The 15,258-nt window shown below is 56.4% G+C and overlaps 4 protein-coding genes across 5 annotated transcripts; 2 read left to right on the forward strand and 2 right to left on the reverse strand.

Moving 5' to 3' along the window:
* Positions 1 to 2,188: 2,188 nt before the first annotated feature.
* Positions 2,189 to 4,625, reverse strand: MRPL49 (mitochondrial ribosomal protein L49; the record flags this gene model as incomplete). Its single annotated transcript, XM_079708789.1, has 4 exons — positions 2,189 to 2,335; positions 2,445 to 2,569; positions 3,395 to 3,539; positions 4,548 to 4,625. The coding sequence occupies 4 exons, from the start codon at positions 4,623 to 4,625 to the stop codon at positions 2,189 to 2,191; spliced, it is 495 nt and encodes a 164-aa protein (XP_079564915.1).
* A 191-nt stretch (positions 4,626 to 4,816) lies between these two features.
* Positions 4,817 to 6,362, forward strand: FAU (FAU ubiquitin like and ribosomal protein S30 fusion). Its single transcript, XM_079708371.1, has 5 exons — positions 4,817 to 4,945; positions 5,216 to 5,298; positions 5,385 to 5,529; positions 5,971 to 6,026; positions 6,192 to 6,362. The coding sequence occupies exons 2-5, from the start codon at positions 5,224 to 5,226 to the stop codon at positions 6,315 to 6,317; spliced, it is 402 nt and encodes a 133-aa protein (XP_079564497.1). The 5' UTR covers positions 4,817 to 4,945; positions 5,216 to 5,223; the 3' UTR covers positions 6,318 to 6,362.
* Positions 6,363 to 8,941: 2,579 nt separating this feature from the next.
* Positions 8,942 to 10,216, forward strand: ZNHIT2 (zinc finger HIT-type containing 2). The gene has a single exon (XM_079708215.1). The coding sequence runs from the start codon at positions 8,957 to 8,959 to the stop codon at positions 10,166 to 10,168; it is 1,212 nt and encodes a 403-aa protein (XP_079564341.1). The 5' UTR covers positions 8,942 to 8,956; the 3' UTR covers positions 10,169 to 10,216.
* A 208-nt stretch (positions 10,217 to 10,424) lies between these two features.
* On the reverse strand, positions 10,425 to 14,981 carry TM7SF2 (transmembrane 7 superfamily member 2; the record flags this gene model as incomplete). Of its 2 annotated transcripts, XM_079708539.1 has the most annotated exons (10): positions 10,425 to 10,753; positions 11,071 to 11,193; positions 11,282 to 11,362; positions 11,569 to 11,737; positions 11,824 to 11,943; positions 13,390 to 13,493; positions 13,572 to 13,766; positions 14,161 to 14,215; positions 14,318 to 14,514; positions 14,933 to 14,981. In XM_079708539.1, the coding sequence occupies 10 exons, from the start codon at positions 14,979 to 14,981 to the stop codon at positions 10,593 to 10,595; spliced, it is 1,254 nt and encodes a 417-aa protein (XP_079564665.1). In that variant the 3' UTR covers positions 10,425 to 10,592. The 2 variants fall into 2 exon arrangements, with proteins under 2 accessions (XP_079564665.1, XP_079564666.1); XM_079708540.1 differs by lacking the exon at positions 11,282 to 11,362.
* Positions 14,982 to 15,258: the final 277 nt, after the last annotated feature.

The raw sequence follows: 15,258 nt of genomic DNA on the forward strand, positions 1-15,258 counted from the left end.
CCCCAGCTCTGAGACAGAGGAGGTGGCATCTGACCAAGTGGAAAGAGGCCTGAGGCCCCAGTTGACTCCAGCCCTTACAGTCCCGGGCAGCCATGGGGATCTTGGGTCAGTTCCAGCCTTCCTCTCCAACCCTTCAGCCCTGTGTTCTGCTGGGGCCACGAAGGCAGAAAGGTGCAGTGTCTGAGAGGCCCTCTGACCCGCCCAACCCCTTTCTGGGAGAAGGGGGGCCCCTCCGAGCCCCCCGTGTGTGGAGTCACGCTGCAGTGCCGAACAGTATTAGCTCCCGTTCCCAAGTGTGGACTCGGGGCTGGAGGTAGGCCAGGAACTTGCTCCCGGGCCCCCCCACCAAGATTGGTACTGATGTCCTTTTCTTACCCGAACTCCCCAGGAGCCCTCTGTGGTGGTGGCTGTGCCCCTTGTGCCCTGTGGCATTTCCGTGTCTTACTGGCAACCACACAACTCAGGGAAAGGAGTGTCTGGGGTGGAGGAGCAGGCCGGCAGCACTGAAGGGCCCTGCCCTGCCCCTCCCCCCCAGGCCCTTTTCTCCCTGCAGTTTGTCTAAGGTGAGACTGTCCCTGGTCTCACCCAGCAGCCACTGTGCAGCCTCACTCTAGGCTGAGGGCTCTTGTGTCTGCTTCTGAACCACTGCAAGCCCCAGAACCTACAGAAGGCAACTTCTTTAACTTACAGAATTTTTCTTGAGTTTAGAATTGGAATTACTTCCTTGCTATTGTCTTTTGGCTTAAATTTTGTCTTTGAATTTGAATGCTTGACCCCAGGAAAGGGGAGCAGGAGTGCCAAGCTCCCTGTCTTTCCAGTTTAGAAAAGGCTCTGGGCCAGGTGGGGACGACAGGAGCCCAGGCGTTGCCTGCCCCTGTCTTTTGCCCCTCGGTGTTGTGTTACAGGAGTTGCTGGAGACAGTTTCAGATGATTATTTAATTTGTAAATACTGTACAAATTTTAATAGCTTAAATTGTATATACAGCCAAATAAAAACTTGCATTAATGACTGGTGGAACTGGTGTGATAGGATCAGTGTGCCATGCTCCTTTTTCTTAACTCAGGCCGTAGACTCGAGAGTGGCCTGGAATCTCCAGGAGTGAGGGTTTACTTACACAAGCCAGCACTGTTCTTGGGCACAATGTTGAATATTAAGGTATTAGGAAGATATACCCATTTTACATATGAAGAAACTGAACCCCGGAAAGGTTAAGTACCCTGCCTTAGGTCAGAGCAAGTAGGGGAGCCAGGCTCTGAACCCGGTCTTAAGCCAGCTTGCTGCTGAGGTGGGGTGGGAACTCAGGCCTTTGGCCCTTGTGACTCCCAAGGATGGGGCAAGTGTGAAGGTTCCTTGGCTGGGGTGGGATGGGATGGCAGGGACAAAAGGTCAGCATCTTCCTGCCTGCAAACCCCGTCCAGCCTTGATACTAGGTCAGCAACCTGGGAAGGATGGCCCTGTGCTGGGCCGCTAGGAGCTCTCAAGGAGCCCCTTGTGGGCAGACCAGCTAAAGCTAATCACTTAATTTGCTGGAGCTGGAAACCCAGTCAGACCCAACTCTTAATATAGAATGGAATAGAGGTAACTGGCCTTTCTGCCTCTCCACGGGTAAAAGGAATGAGCCGAGGGGCTGACGTGCACTACCCTTGGAACTGAAGACCCCCAGGACCCACGTCTGAGTCGTGCTGTGTTCTCTGTAGCCTCTACCAAGTCAGGTCTGACCTAGAGCAAGGGCTCAGGGACTTTTTGGCCGCAGTGAGGGTCTGCGGGTCAAGGAAGGAATGTGCCCAATGGGTCTGCCCTGTGCTACCCTCCTGTAAACTGGGCTGGGCTACTGCTTCCAACACAGGGGCAGTCAACAACCTCTACAGCTTGAATAGCTGAGTCCAAGGAGCTCCAATGAAGGGAAAGCAGGAACATGCCCAAGTGGGGGGGATGGAGGAATTAATGCTCACCCCTAGCTTGGCTGTTCCTGGTGGGTCTCCAATATTAGACAGCCCTTCCCCAGTGCTGGCACCTATACAGACTCCCATTTCCTCCTTGATGCAAACAAGGCCCGCTCCAAGGCCCTCAGCCCTGGTCTCTGTGCCCCTTTCCTCCAGCTGCCTCAACAGCCACTCCCCTCCTCCTGAGATCCCCAGCACTCCAGCCGCAGGGGGACGCTGGTCGTGCAGGCTGCTCAGCTGGGCTTCAGAAGCCCTTCTCCAGAAGCCAGGCTTTGAGCTGCTGATCAAAGTAGCCCTTGACCCGAAGGGTACCTGTCACCTCATTGACCTGGGTGATAGGTGTCTTCCCCAGCAGCGGGCTCAGAAGATCTTCCACATCCTTCTGCAGGGCCTGGGGGAAGAGGATGAATCAGGCCTGGTCACACCTTTCCCTCTAGAGGGTTCCCATCCCTTCAGCCCTGAAAGGTCAGAATCGGACCCTGACCCACCCACCCACTTACCCAAATGTCCCCCTCCACCTTCCGGATCACGGTCATCTGACGGTTTCCATGCGTGATGTCCTTGTAGACCGGGATGTTGTGCATACGAGAGCGTCGCACAAAGTAGGGCAGGTTGGGTGGGGTGTCTATGACAGAGAGGGACAGTGATAAATCAAATGTTCCCAGACTTCATCTCACCTCAGCCAAGGCCTTTCTCCTCAGAGTGTGCAGGGGGTCAGTGAACCTAACGGCAAAGCCACCTCCAGACTTCAGATCAGGAGACCTGCTCTTTCCCTAAGTTTAGAGCCAGGACCAGCTTGTTCACCCTGGTACCTCAAGGCCCAGCACAGGCCTGGCACCAGAAGGTGCTCAAGAAGAAACGAGGTCAGGGCTATGCCTCCCGGGATCTTTGAGTCCCCCTCTGGAGCCAATCCTTGCCCTTCTCCACTGGGTAGGGGAGGCTAAAATCAATCTCTGGCACAAAGGGATGGGGGTTTATAAGAACTGAACACCTACCACAGGCTGGGCTCTGCATGACATGCTTTATGTGCTGAGCAGATGATCTCTATTTTGCTGAAACTGAGGTTGGGAGAAGCTAAGTGACTAACTCAACCATACTGGCAATGGACAGCAAAGCCAAATTTGGACCCAGAACTGCCCACCTCCCAAGCTGTGTTCTCAATTATGGCCGGGGGTGGAGGTGGGGGTCCAAATTCTTGAGTCTTCTCTCTATGCTTCACTTTTCCCACATGGGAAGACCTCACCCCAGTAGTGTGGATGGATGGGTACTAGCCAAACAGGTCTCCGATCCTGGGCCCTTTGTTGAACGTAAGACAGATGCTAGCTCTGAGAGATCTCAACACAAGTCCTGAACCCTCTGGGGAGTACAGAGCCTCAGCCAGGGCAGATAGACCTCTAGGGAGGGGGATGTTTCCCTGCAGCCTTCAAGCCATCCCCATCACCCAGCTCACCTCTGGGGGGCTGCCAGCCACTAGGAGTGGGATAATGTTCATGCTTTGGGGGCTTTGGGATGCTGGTGGGGGGTAACAGGCGCTCCACAAAACGGTATTCATCCACAGACTCCACGAAGCTGGGGTAATCAGGAGGCCCCTGGGTCTGGCTCCGAGGGGGGAAAAAAAAAAATCTCTCCATCAGCCTACCCATCCCCCACGCCCCATCCACCACCCCAGAATAGGGAGAACTTCAGTTAAGTAGAAAAAGGAAACATGACAAGCAGAGAGAATAGTATAAATATAAAAGGCTGGAGGTAGGAAAGCACCAGACTTCAGTTTGCCAGGGTGCAGGGTACAAGCGGGACCGAAAAAGAAGTTCAGGAACTCGCAAGGGCCTGCCTCTCTCAGGATTTTTGTGGGACTCAAATGAGAAGTGTGTGTATACATCTGAAAAGCCGAGTAACCGTAAGTGTGGCCAATACGGCACTTTTCAGTATTTTAAAGTTTCCTGTGAAGATTCTACTGAACTATTCTAGTTCTGGGTTAGGCTCTTTCAGCAATCGTGATAATTTCCCACTCACACTCATCCGACGTGACCCTCCCTCACCTGGAATATTTCGGCCTCATATGGACACTACCAGGCACTAAGTGCTTACAACTTAATTCGACAAGTTAGGTTTATTACCAAGTTATTTTATTACCCTCCTGTGTACATCCAAGAAAGATTAAGACATTAGCAAACAACCTACCTAAGGTCACATTCCGGAGTCTGTCCTCCTAACAGATACCCTGGACTCCTGATAGGCCCCAGTGGTACAATGAGGATGAGAAGATGAAGTGGCCTATATATCGTGAGTCCTAGGTTCTCAGAAGTGTCGCCAACGATCTGGGGCCAACTCCCACACTCTGGTACGGTTTCCCCTTCAAAAAACTAGGCAGCGAGAGTCTATGTGCAGCACCTCCCAGTTCTAACTAACTCAAGTTGTCCTCCAATCATATTTCAAGCCCCACACTCCGAAACGCGCTCCAAGCCCTGCCACCTTCCCTGTCAATCTTCTATCTGAGCTCCAGAAAAGTGCCCCCTAGGTAGGGACGCGGTTTTTAGACTACAAGAAATACAGTGAGCCTCCACCCAGCCCTCTGCCCCCAGCTTCAGGCTCAACGCTCTCACCAGTCGCCGCATCCCGCATCCCGGCGGGACACCGGTTCTCCAGCCCCGCTGCACAGCCCGAAACACGGTCGCTGCCATCTTGAACTCCCCCGTACACTCGCTTTCTGCGCGTGCAACCAGCCTGGTCCCGCCCCTTCCGGCTCGCCCTGCCCCGCCCCCCCTTCCGGGTCGCCCTTTCCGGCTCGCCCTGCCCCACCCGCCCCCGGGACTGAGAGAACGCCTGCGCAAAGCGCAAAGAGGCGGAGCCAGGCGGCCTAGGGCGGTGCAAAAGTCAGAGGCCTTGGCGGTCGCTCAACAGTGACGTGACACGCAGCAGGCGGTGAGGACGTGCGCGCCCTCGCTCCTTCCTCTTTCTCGACTCCATCTTCGCGGTAGCGGCAGCGGTATCCGCGGTTCAGGTAAGCTTTGTGCCACGGATGGATCCGAAGGACTCGCAGGTTGGCCGCGAGGTTAGAGAACGCGGGAAAAACAGGGGAAGAAGGGCTGCTCTGGGGGCCGGGCCAGTCCCCGTCCGACCTCCCTGGCAGGCCCGGCCTTACCCATGTGAGACCCCGAGACTACCTACTTTTCGACGCCGTCGTCCCCGGCCTGCCACCCATTTCCTGAGCCTCCTCTCGCCCAGAGCATTTCTTCTCTTAAAAGTCCCCCCCCCCTCCTTTTTTTTTCAGTCGTCAACATGCAGCTCTTTGTCCGCGCCCAGGAGCTACACACTCTCGAGGTGACCGGCCAGGAGACGGTCGCCCAGATCAAGGTAAGGCTCCGTGGTGCTCCCTGGTGTCTTTTGTGTTTTTCATCCTCGCCCGCTGCGGGAACGCTGAGTCTCGTTTTTCCCTGTAGGCTCATGTAGCGTCGTTGGAGGGCATCGCTCCAGAAGATCAAGTCCTGCTCATGGCAGGCACTCCCCTAGAGGATGAGGCTACCCTGGGCCAGTGTGGGGTGGAGGCTCTGAGCACTCTGGAAGTAGCCGGCCGCATGCTTGGAGGTGAGTTGGGGAGGTCTGTGTTTTGAACTGCTTTGTAAGCTCATGGGTGTAGGGTGTGTGTTCAGTCCAGGGTGGTTCTTCCTGTTTACATCTCTCAGAACGAACTTTTTGAGAGGTGCATGGGAGACTGAGCCAGAGTGTCGTTCTATTTCAGTCACTTACCAGTTAAGACCCTTGTCTGTGTCCCAATTTACTCACTAAAATCAGGAGGTCGGACCAGATCTCCAAAGTGCTCTTTAGGCCTTAAGGTCAGTAGCTGGAAGATTCTGAAGTGACACCCCAGAATGTACCAGACTAGACATTCTTAGAATTCAAATCTCTGTGACTTTTTCATTCCCTGTTGGGCCCATCTTGCCTTTAAACTTGAGTTGAGGGAGAAAGGGTTCTGCTGGGTGGGGCCTTCTTGTTCTAACTGCTTGCTGTCCTCCTTTCCTACCACAGGTAAAGTTCATGGTTCCCTGGCCCGAGCCGGGAAAGTAAGAGGTCAGACACCGAAGGTAAGTGAGAGTATTAGTGGTGTTGTTTGGACTTTGTTTTCTTCTGGCACAGCTAAGCCAAAACCCTTGGCTCTTGCCCTGTTTGCTTTCTCCCTTCCTGGCGATGAACCTGAGGGAAGGCATGGAAGAGGCAACCCAGGTTTGATCATTCCTCCCTTTTCCCAGGTGGCCAAACAAGAGAAAAAGAAGAAGAAGACGGGCCGGGCCAAGAGGCGTATGCAGTACAACCGGCGCTTTGTCAATGTTGTGCCTACCTTTGGCAAGAAGAAGGGCCCCAATGCCAACTCTTAAGTCCGTTGTCATCTTGGCTTTCTCTAATAAAGTCACTTAGCCCGAGCATCTCATTGTTTCATCTTCACGTGCAGTGCCTCAGGGAGAGATGTGGCTTCTAAGGCTGGTGGTATGAAAAACAGTGAGGCCTCATTTTGGTTTTCTTGGCGGTGTCGAGAGTCAGTGGCTTGGCAGGGATGTGTGGGTGGAGGTGGAGGAGTGGTAAACTACAAAAAAAAAAAAAGCTTCCTGTGAAAATTGGTAACCATAAATGCCAGCTCTTCAGATGGAGAGTTGAGGAAAATTCCAATCCCAATGCCAAATAGCTTGATCATTAACTTCCAAATACTTTCTTCTTTTTGGTCTTTTTTTTTTGCGGTACGCGGGCCTCTCACTGTTGTGGCCTCTCCCTTATGTGGAGCACAGGCTCCAGACGTGTAGGCTCAGCGGCCACGGCTCACGGGCCCAGCCGCTCTGTGGCATGTGGGATCTTCCCGGACCGGGGCATGAACCCGTGTCCCCTGCATCGGCAGGCGGACTCTCAACCACTGCACCACCAGGGAAGCCCTGGTCTTTTTCTTTTAAACAGAAGATAGCAGGAACCATCGTGGTGGGAGAGGTTTTATAGCGGCAGCAATGGAGAGGAGATTGAGTAGAAGATGTATCAGGGAACACCAGTCTAGCATTTCCCTGCACTTGGAACCAGCTGTGGCTTTAGTAGAATCCAGACCAGGAATCTGATCTGCCCCAGCTTCAGAAAGTATTGCCTGATTACATTAGTACTGCAGTGATCTTGTTTGTTCTGATTACCTGATGGGCCTCACTAACCTAATCACAGGTGAGGTGGCTCAGTTGATTGTTTCAGTGTTGCCAGAATTGGAGTTCTCGGGCTGATTCAAGTTTCCTCCTAGCAGCACATGCATACCCATTCATTCATTCTGCTAAGCTTTTTGAACCTGCTGGCTCTTGGAATACAGCATACTATGGGGTAAAGACCTTGGGCTCTAGACTTGGACTGCTTTGAGTTTGGATCCTTGTTCCATTTATTCACTGGCTGGCTGACTTTTTTTGGGCTGTGCCACACAGCATGTGAAATCTTAGTTCCCCGACTAGGGATCGGCCCGGGGCCCCAGCAGTGAAAGCGCCGAGTCCTAACTACTGGACCACCAGGGAAGTCCATTGCCATCATCTCTTGAGAGTTGCTTTGAGGATTTTACAGAAAGTGCTTAGATCAGCACCTGCCCTCTTGAAAGTGCACAAATACATTGGCTATTTTTGAGTTCTACAGTGAGCTTTCTAGAAAGACATTGGCCCCCATCCCTTTTAGGAGTTTAGATTCTTGTGAGGAAAGCAAGGAAACTAGTTACAAGTGTTAATGGCCTCAGAAAGTAAGCAGGGTGCTGTAATAAAAGGGAGTGTGACAGGTAGATAACTATCCTAGGGGAGGTCTGACGATGGGGTGTGTGTGAGACCTCAAACAGGAGCTGATCAAGTGGTGAGATGGTGAGAGTTGCAGCCAAGAGACCTGTGTGCAAAAGTGTGGCAGATCCTGCAGGGTCTTGTCAGATGTGGAGAGGAGTTTGGTTTGAGTCCAAGTGCAGGTCAGGGTTTTAAGCAAGGGCCTGATGTGATCTGACTGGTGGATCTAGTATTTTCTCTGGCTGACTTTTCTGGAGGGCTGGCAAGAAAAAAGGAAACCAGTTAAGCTGGTGTCATCCAGTTGAGCAAGTAGCTTAGACCACCAGTGGTGAAGGGGATGCAAAAATGAGCAGACTCTTCAAATCCATCCAGATCTTGGTAGGGAAACAGATGATCCAAATTGAGATAGAGATAAGGTATTTCGAAGGCAGAGCTGACTAGAGGTGGGGCTGGATATGAGTGAGGTGAGGGACCAAAGAACCAGAGCGAGCTTTTAGGGGTGCCATGGATCAAGGCTTCACAGCGCTTGGCACAGTTGGTGAGTCGTCACCCGCACTCTACCACAAACTGTAAGGTCCATTAGGGCAGGAACCTCATCTCATTTTGCTCTTCAGTGTGTTTTCGCCGCCTAGTGTGAAGTTTGCACTTTAAATTTGGATGAGGAAGTCAAGCAGGAGCTCAAATATTTGTTAATGCTTCTTCTCAAGAGGGGAAACGCCCCAACACACCCAGTCTAGGCTAGGTACCCCACCTTGGCCTTCTTCCACTCTCCCCTTTGTCTGTGTCCCCTAGTAGAATGGCTGCCCCTTCAGCGCAGGGACGCCTCATCTCCCATGGGCTTAGCACAATTAGTGGCCCAGAGTAGATTAAGGTTAGCAAAGATTGGGTTTTGCCGCAGCGCTTTATAGTGCTAAAAAGGCAACCACTAGGGGGCGAGCTGGTACCGGCGAAGCGTCCGCCGGACGCACTTTCCCTACGCTCCCACCGCGCAGGGCCGGGCTCCGCCGAAACCCGAGACTGAGCTCGTACCTCCCCACCGGTTCCGGCGCATGCCCAGGCGCGGCTCAAGAGAGGGGTGGGGCTTGGCTTCCGAGTGTGGGCGGAAACTGACGAGGATCCTCGAAGAGCTTTGACTAAGCGCTCCGTCGGCCCCGCAAAGAGGCGGAAGTAACCGAGAAGCGCCGGAAGATTCTGATCTGCTGCCCTTGTGCGTTCCCGGGTGGTGTGCGGCGCCAGTTGCCATGGAGCCGGCGGGGCCTTGTGGTTTCTGCCCCGCCGGGGAGGCCCAGCCAGCGCGCTACACCTGCCCTCGCTGTAACGTGCCCTACTGCTCGCTGCGCTGCTACCGGGCGCATGGCACCTGCGCCGAAGACTTCTACCGTGACCAGGTGCTGGGAGAGCTGCGCGGCCGCAGCGCCTCTCCCAGCCGCCTGGCCAGCGCCCTACTCCGGCTGCGTCAGCAACGTGAGACCGAGGACGAGACCGAGGACGAGCCCGAGGACGCAGGCCTCAGGCCTGGTCCGGCGCCCGGCGGCCTCTCAGGACTCTGGGAGCGGCTGGCCCCGGCCGAGAAGGCAGCCTTCGAGCGGCTGCTGAGCCGAGGCGAGGCCGGGCGGCTGCTGCCCCCGTGGCGGCCTTGGTGGTGGGTTCGCGGCGCCGGGCTGCGGCTTCTGGAGGAGCTGGGTGATGCCCCGGGCTGTGACGCCGAGGAGCTGGAGCCCTCCCCTGCGAGGACGCCACCGGAACCCGAGAAGGATGAGCCTTCGGCTGCCGAGCCAGTTCTTGGAGACGTCCCCGGGGCCTGCCCTCCCGCCGTGCCCACCCGGATCCCCACGCTGGCCAGCCTGAGCAGGGGCCGGGCGTCGCCGCTCGTGCGCTTCCAGCTGCCCAACGTGCTGTTCGCCTACGCACACACTCTTGCCCTGTATCACGGCGGCGACGAGGCTCTGCTCTCTGACTTCTGTGCCACGCTGCTCAGCGTTTCTGGAGTCCTGGGCGCCCAGCAAGTCTTCGCCTCTACCGAGGAGGCCCTGCAGGCCGCAGCCCACGTGCTGGAAGCAGGCGACCATCCCCCCGGACCCCTGGGCACACGGGGTGCCATGCGCGAGGCCGCCCTCATCCTGCTGGGTGAGGCCCCGGCCAACCAGAAGGGCTACACGTTGGCAGCACTGGGGGACCTGGCACAGACCCTGGGCCGAGCCCGGAAACAAGCTGTGGCCCCTGAGGAACGAGATCGCCTCTACCGGGCCCGAAAGAAGTGCCAGTTCCTGCTGTCTTGGACCAACGAAAATGAGGAGGCCCTCACACCCCTGGCTCTAGACTGCGCCAGGGCCCACCGAGCCCACACTGTGGCAGCCGTGGAGGTGGCAGCCCTCACTGGGGAGCTGGAGCAGCTTTGGGGAGGCCCCCTGCCACCTGCCCGGAGGACTCTCATTGAGGAGCTCCTTGGCTGAACTGAACACTCTTTGTCATTAATAAAGCTGTGACTGGTCTGCCCTGTCGCCAGTGCCCATTTCTGAGTGACAGCTGTTGTGCCACCCACCCCCAGACGCTTGGGCCCATAGACCACCTGTCAGCTTCTCCCTGATCGGGGCTGACCCAGCCAGTTTTTAAACAACCTGGCCCCAGAAAGGGAGAGAAGCAGCACCAAGCGTTCCAGACGTTTATCCAAGGAGGAAGAGCAGCCCCTCTCCTCCATTTTGTCTTCGTTTTCCCCTTTTGCTCCAACCACTTATCAGGCTGTTCACCTCTGCCTGTCGGAGCTCAGAGCAGGGTAGGGTGCAGGCCCTTGAGTGCCAGGTGAGTCCAGGCTCCTGGTGCTGTGTGTGCTGGCAGCTCGGTGGGCACGTGGCCCGAGCTGGGACACGTGGAGCTGCTTCAGTAGATGTAGGGCACGATTCGGTAGGGCACACGCTGGCAGTATGCGTGCCAGGCCAGGCCATACTTCTGCAGACACTGCTGTTCATCCCGGGCCTCACGGTGTACCAGCAGCGCAGTGAAGTAAAGGAGGTAGAAGTAGGGCAACAGGTGGGACACCCCTGTGGGGAAAGGGGTCTCTGACCACTCAGCCAGCCCCCCAGTTTACAAAGGTTTCCACAGCGAATGGCTCACGGGGCCCTCAGGGCTCCATGGTGAAAGGTCTAAGGTCTGCAGGGAGTGCTGGCGTGCTAGGCTGTCACAGGGGTCTGGCCCAGCCACACCCTGAGTCCATCCCCAGCTCCCTGACGACTCCCTCCACTGGGGTGCAGCCCTGTTCTCCATTCCACACCCAGACTGGGCACCCTGTGCTCACCACTCCACCTCTGCCCCTCACACACTTAACGGCCCCTGCCGTGCGCCAACCCAAACCACTCACCGCAGGGCAAGGACCAGGCCAGAGCCATGATGAGGTCTCCAAGGTAGTTGGGATGGCGGACCATACCCCACCACCCAGACACCAGCAGCCGTCGCCCTGTGGCTGTAGAGATGGTCTCAAGGTCTGGGGAAAGACACGTAGTGGGATGGGGGACCCACTGTAAGTCCAGCTGCCCGACCTCACTTCATGGCACCCCAGAAACCCAGCTCACCAGCCACTCTGGGATCAGAAGGATTCTTCCTGAAGGTGTTTTTCTGAGAGTTGGCTCCACGGAAGATGTAGTAACCAACAGCTGGGAGAAAGCGTGAGCAGGCAGTCAGGGGCCTCCTCTCTGACCCTGACCAACTACCCACAGCCTAGACTCAGTCTGCCAGGAGACCCAGGACCCAGCCCTTGGCTTTAAAGAAGGGTGTGAGGCTTAGCACCTACCTAGTGGGTGCTGAATAAATAGTGAACGAATGAAAGGGGGAGGGAGAACGCTGCCCCTTCTTGACTGACCATTGATGAGGCAGATGACCGAGGCCAGGGGCAACCCCAGGGGCTCTGGGTGGTACAGCAGGAACTGGGCCTGCAGGCTGTAGGTGAAGGGTACCCAGGCGAGGTCCCCAAAGGCCAGCATGAAGCCAAACCCGTCATGTATGATGTCCATGGTGGTGAGGACCGCCTCCTGCAGGGACAGGACCCAGACACACTGGCTTAGTCCCCACGAGGTCCTCAGGCACCCTCTCCCTCCCTAGCCCAGTCCTGCCTCACCTCGTGCCAAAGGGCATCACCCACATAGAGTAGCTGGAAGCCATTGACCAGCCACATGGCCAGTGAGGGACTCCCCCGAAGTTCTGCTTCCTGCATCAGCAAGGCCAGGTTGATGAGGACCTAGGGGTTACACAGAGGGTGAGACAGGGCAGTCTGTTCCCAGTCTGTCTCCACAGAGGTGGCAGCACCTGGAAAGGCAATGGCCAGCCTGCCCCCTTCTCTCAGCTGTCCGTCACTAACTCTCCAGGCCTTTGTTGAGTGGCTCCGGCCCCTGTACCCAGGGGCAGAGAGACCACACCGGACCACCTCCTGACCTGTTTTTTCTTGCCGTGTCCTGCAGTGTTCCCTTTGGGAGAGCGCTGTAGGGAGCGATTGCATACTTCAGACTTGAGAGTTAAAACAGACCTGGTTTTGAATCTCAGCTTTGCCACCTGGGCAAGCTGCTTACCCTCTCTAAAGCCTATTTTCCCCACCTCCATGTAGAAAAGGGAGATAATCATGGACCATAATGTGTGTGAAGTACTAAGCACCTAGTAAGTGCTCGATAATGATTAGCTGGCAGCCAGCCTATACTGAGCACCCCCATTCTGGTAGCAATGGGCTTGAGGCTGCCAATCAGGTTACCACCTCTAATCCTCACAATAATCTTGGGAGGAAGCTCTTACTTTATCCCATTTCACACATGAGGAAACAGCCTTGAAGACCAGATCTGTGACCTGCGCCCAGCACTCCTCCCATCTCTGGATGAGGTAGTTTCCAGGGTGACAGGGACCTTGCCCAAGAAACCCTTCAGGAAACCTTGACCACAGTCCAGTATGGGTGATTATAACCAAAAAAAACACAGTTGGCCTGTTTTCAAGGCTACCAGTGACAGACAGGTTGCTAAACCCAGTGACCAGTTTGAAGTTCTGCACCGCTTTGACCAGCAAGCAGCACAGGATCACTCTCTCTTCTCCTCGAAATAGATTTTTTTTCTTTTTTTTTTTTTTTTTTTTTTGCGGTATGCGGGCCTCTCACTGTTGTGGCCTCTCCCGTTGCGGAGCACAGGCTCCGGACGCACAGGCTCAGTGGCCATGGCTCACGGGCCCAGCCGCTCCACGGCATGTGGGATCTTCCCGGACCGGGGCATGAACCTGCGTCCCCTGCATCGGCAGGCGGACTCTCAACCACTGTGCCACCAGGGAAGGCCCTCGAAATAGATTTTGTGCTTGACTGCTTTATTTAAAATTGCACCTGCTCTCCTAACTCCCTCACTGCTTTTCCCCCATAGCACTTAGCATCCCCTGACATGCGATACATATTTTACTTATTTTTTGTCTGTCTTTCCCACTAGAATGTAGGCTTCATGAAGACGAGATTTTTTTCTTTCTTTCCTGTAACTTTTCTTTCTTTTGTCTCCCAGTACCTAGAGCAGTGCTTGGGCACATGATGGACTCAACAAATATTTGTGGAATGAATAATTAATGATTTATGTCAGCACAATATTGGCCCTGCCCTTCCCAGGCACTGCTCACCCATCCCACCCCTCCTCCTGGCTGGAAGCCCACTTAGCCATGCCCAGCATACCCAGCCGATGAGGCCAGGCCGCAGTTCGCAGAAATATTTGAAGTCAAAGGAACAGATGCGCGGGTTGAGCTCCCGTCCCAGGAAAAAGTCGTAAATGGGATTGCCTGGAGAATAATGGAGGGTGAGGTGCAAGCAAGCACCCCCATCTGGCTCCGTCCACACCCTACTGGGACTCCTCTCACCTGAGTTCCCCCCAGGTGCCAGGGCAGAGGCAGGAGCTACCAGAGCCTTCAGATAGAGAAGGAGGCTGAAGATGAAGGCGGTGAGGGTGGCCGCAAAGGCCAAGGGCAGGAGCATTTCCGGGAGCGCGCTCAGGGGCAGCCCGGCTGACACCCCCAGGCCCACCAACAGGGCTGTCAGCACCAGGGCCTGGAAGCCTGAACCACAGCACAGAGTGAGACCTGGGGATTGCGCCCCTCCCCCTCCCCCCCACCCCCAAACACACACACACACACACACACACACAAGCGCGCGCGCACAGCCTAAAGCCCAAGGAGGTCGCAGACCTTGTCCCGAGCCATTAGTCAGACACTTTAGCTTTCGGAGGGTCACCCCAGCCACTTCTCTGGTGCATAAAGTGACAGCAGTGCTGGGAGTGGAGGGAGGAGGGGTGTGGAGGGAGCCAGTGGAACCCCCTACGTCTGTTCTGGGCGTAAAAGAGGCACAAAATAGAAATTGGGGTCGCGGGCTCATCTCCACAGACCTCCCCACCGGGCCTGGGGCTCCACCCCCATCCCCACAACTCCGCGCAAGGACCCAGCCCCCAAGCACCGTTAATGGGGTAGCGCAGTCGACTCTTGTCCTTCAGATCCTGCCCCTCGGCCACCTGTGGGCACAAAAGGGAGCTAAGGGTTGCGGGTGTCTTTCTTCTCGCCGAGCCCCCGCTCTCCGCCCGCCTCCCCCGCGCGTCCGCGAGCCGAGTCCGCACCTTGCGCGCCGGCAAGAGGTAGAGCCCCGCCTGCAGGCCGAGCCAGGTGAGACACAGCAACAGCGCCCACGGGCTCCACAGCTCCTCGAGTTCCGGCAGGTAAGGGGGTGGGCCCAGGAGGCGCGCCGGGCCCGAGCGGGCTACCAGTAGCAGGTGGAACATGGTGGCGGGGAGCAGCAGCATCAGTGCCGCAGCGCCTGGGGAAGGGAGCAGTCGCGTCGGGGGTCCGCTCTCCAACTCTCCCGGACCCTCACAGGCGCCCTGTCATAGCCAGGGCCCTGTCAGCATTCCCATCGCCGCCTTCCACACCCCGTTCTCAGCCCTCGGCCCCCTTCTCTGACTGCTGTCTTGGTCCCCTCGAGGGCCCTGCTCCCGTTCCCCCTAGTCCGCCCGGTCCTCCATGCCACAAACCCCCTGCTCTGCAGCCGCCAGAACTGGTTCCTCCTTAGCCCCCTCTCCAGACGCTTCCCCGCAAACTCCTAGATCCTCGGACTCCCGATACCCCTCAAAGCCTTTCATCCTCAGACCCTGCCCCCATCCCCGCTCATAGCTCAACCCTCCAGTTCTCCCTCGCATAGCTCTGGCCCCAAGTACCCCCTCTCTCTGCCCCATTACCCAGGGGTCCTCCGAATTCCAGCTCGGCCCGGGAGCCCTGAGGGGCCATGGTCTCCTCCGCTCCGCCGGGGGTTGGGGGCTCTCAAAAGTCCGTCAAGGAAACACAGCCCACCCCATCCCCCAGGAGATGGGCTCGGGGACGCGGAGGACCCAGCCCAGCTGGGCTTGCACCTGTCTCTGCACAGAGCACAGACAGCGACCGTTTTTTTGTCCCGAGGTCTTTAAATGGACCCGCCCCCGGCCCATCCTGGGCCCAGCAGGTCAGCCAATCGTCTCTCAGGGGCGAGACCAACAGGAACGCCTCCAAAGCCGCCTCTGTAGTCTCA

The sequence above is a fragment of the Hyperoodon ampullatus genome, assembly GCF_949752795.1.
Source record: "Hyperoodon ampullatus genome assembly, chromosome: 7".
Taxonomy (NCBI): Eukaryota; Metazoa; Chordata; class Mammalia; order Artiodactyla; family Ziphiidae; genus Hyperoodon; species Hyperoodon ampullatus.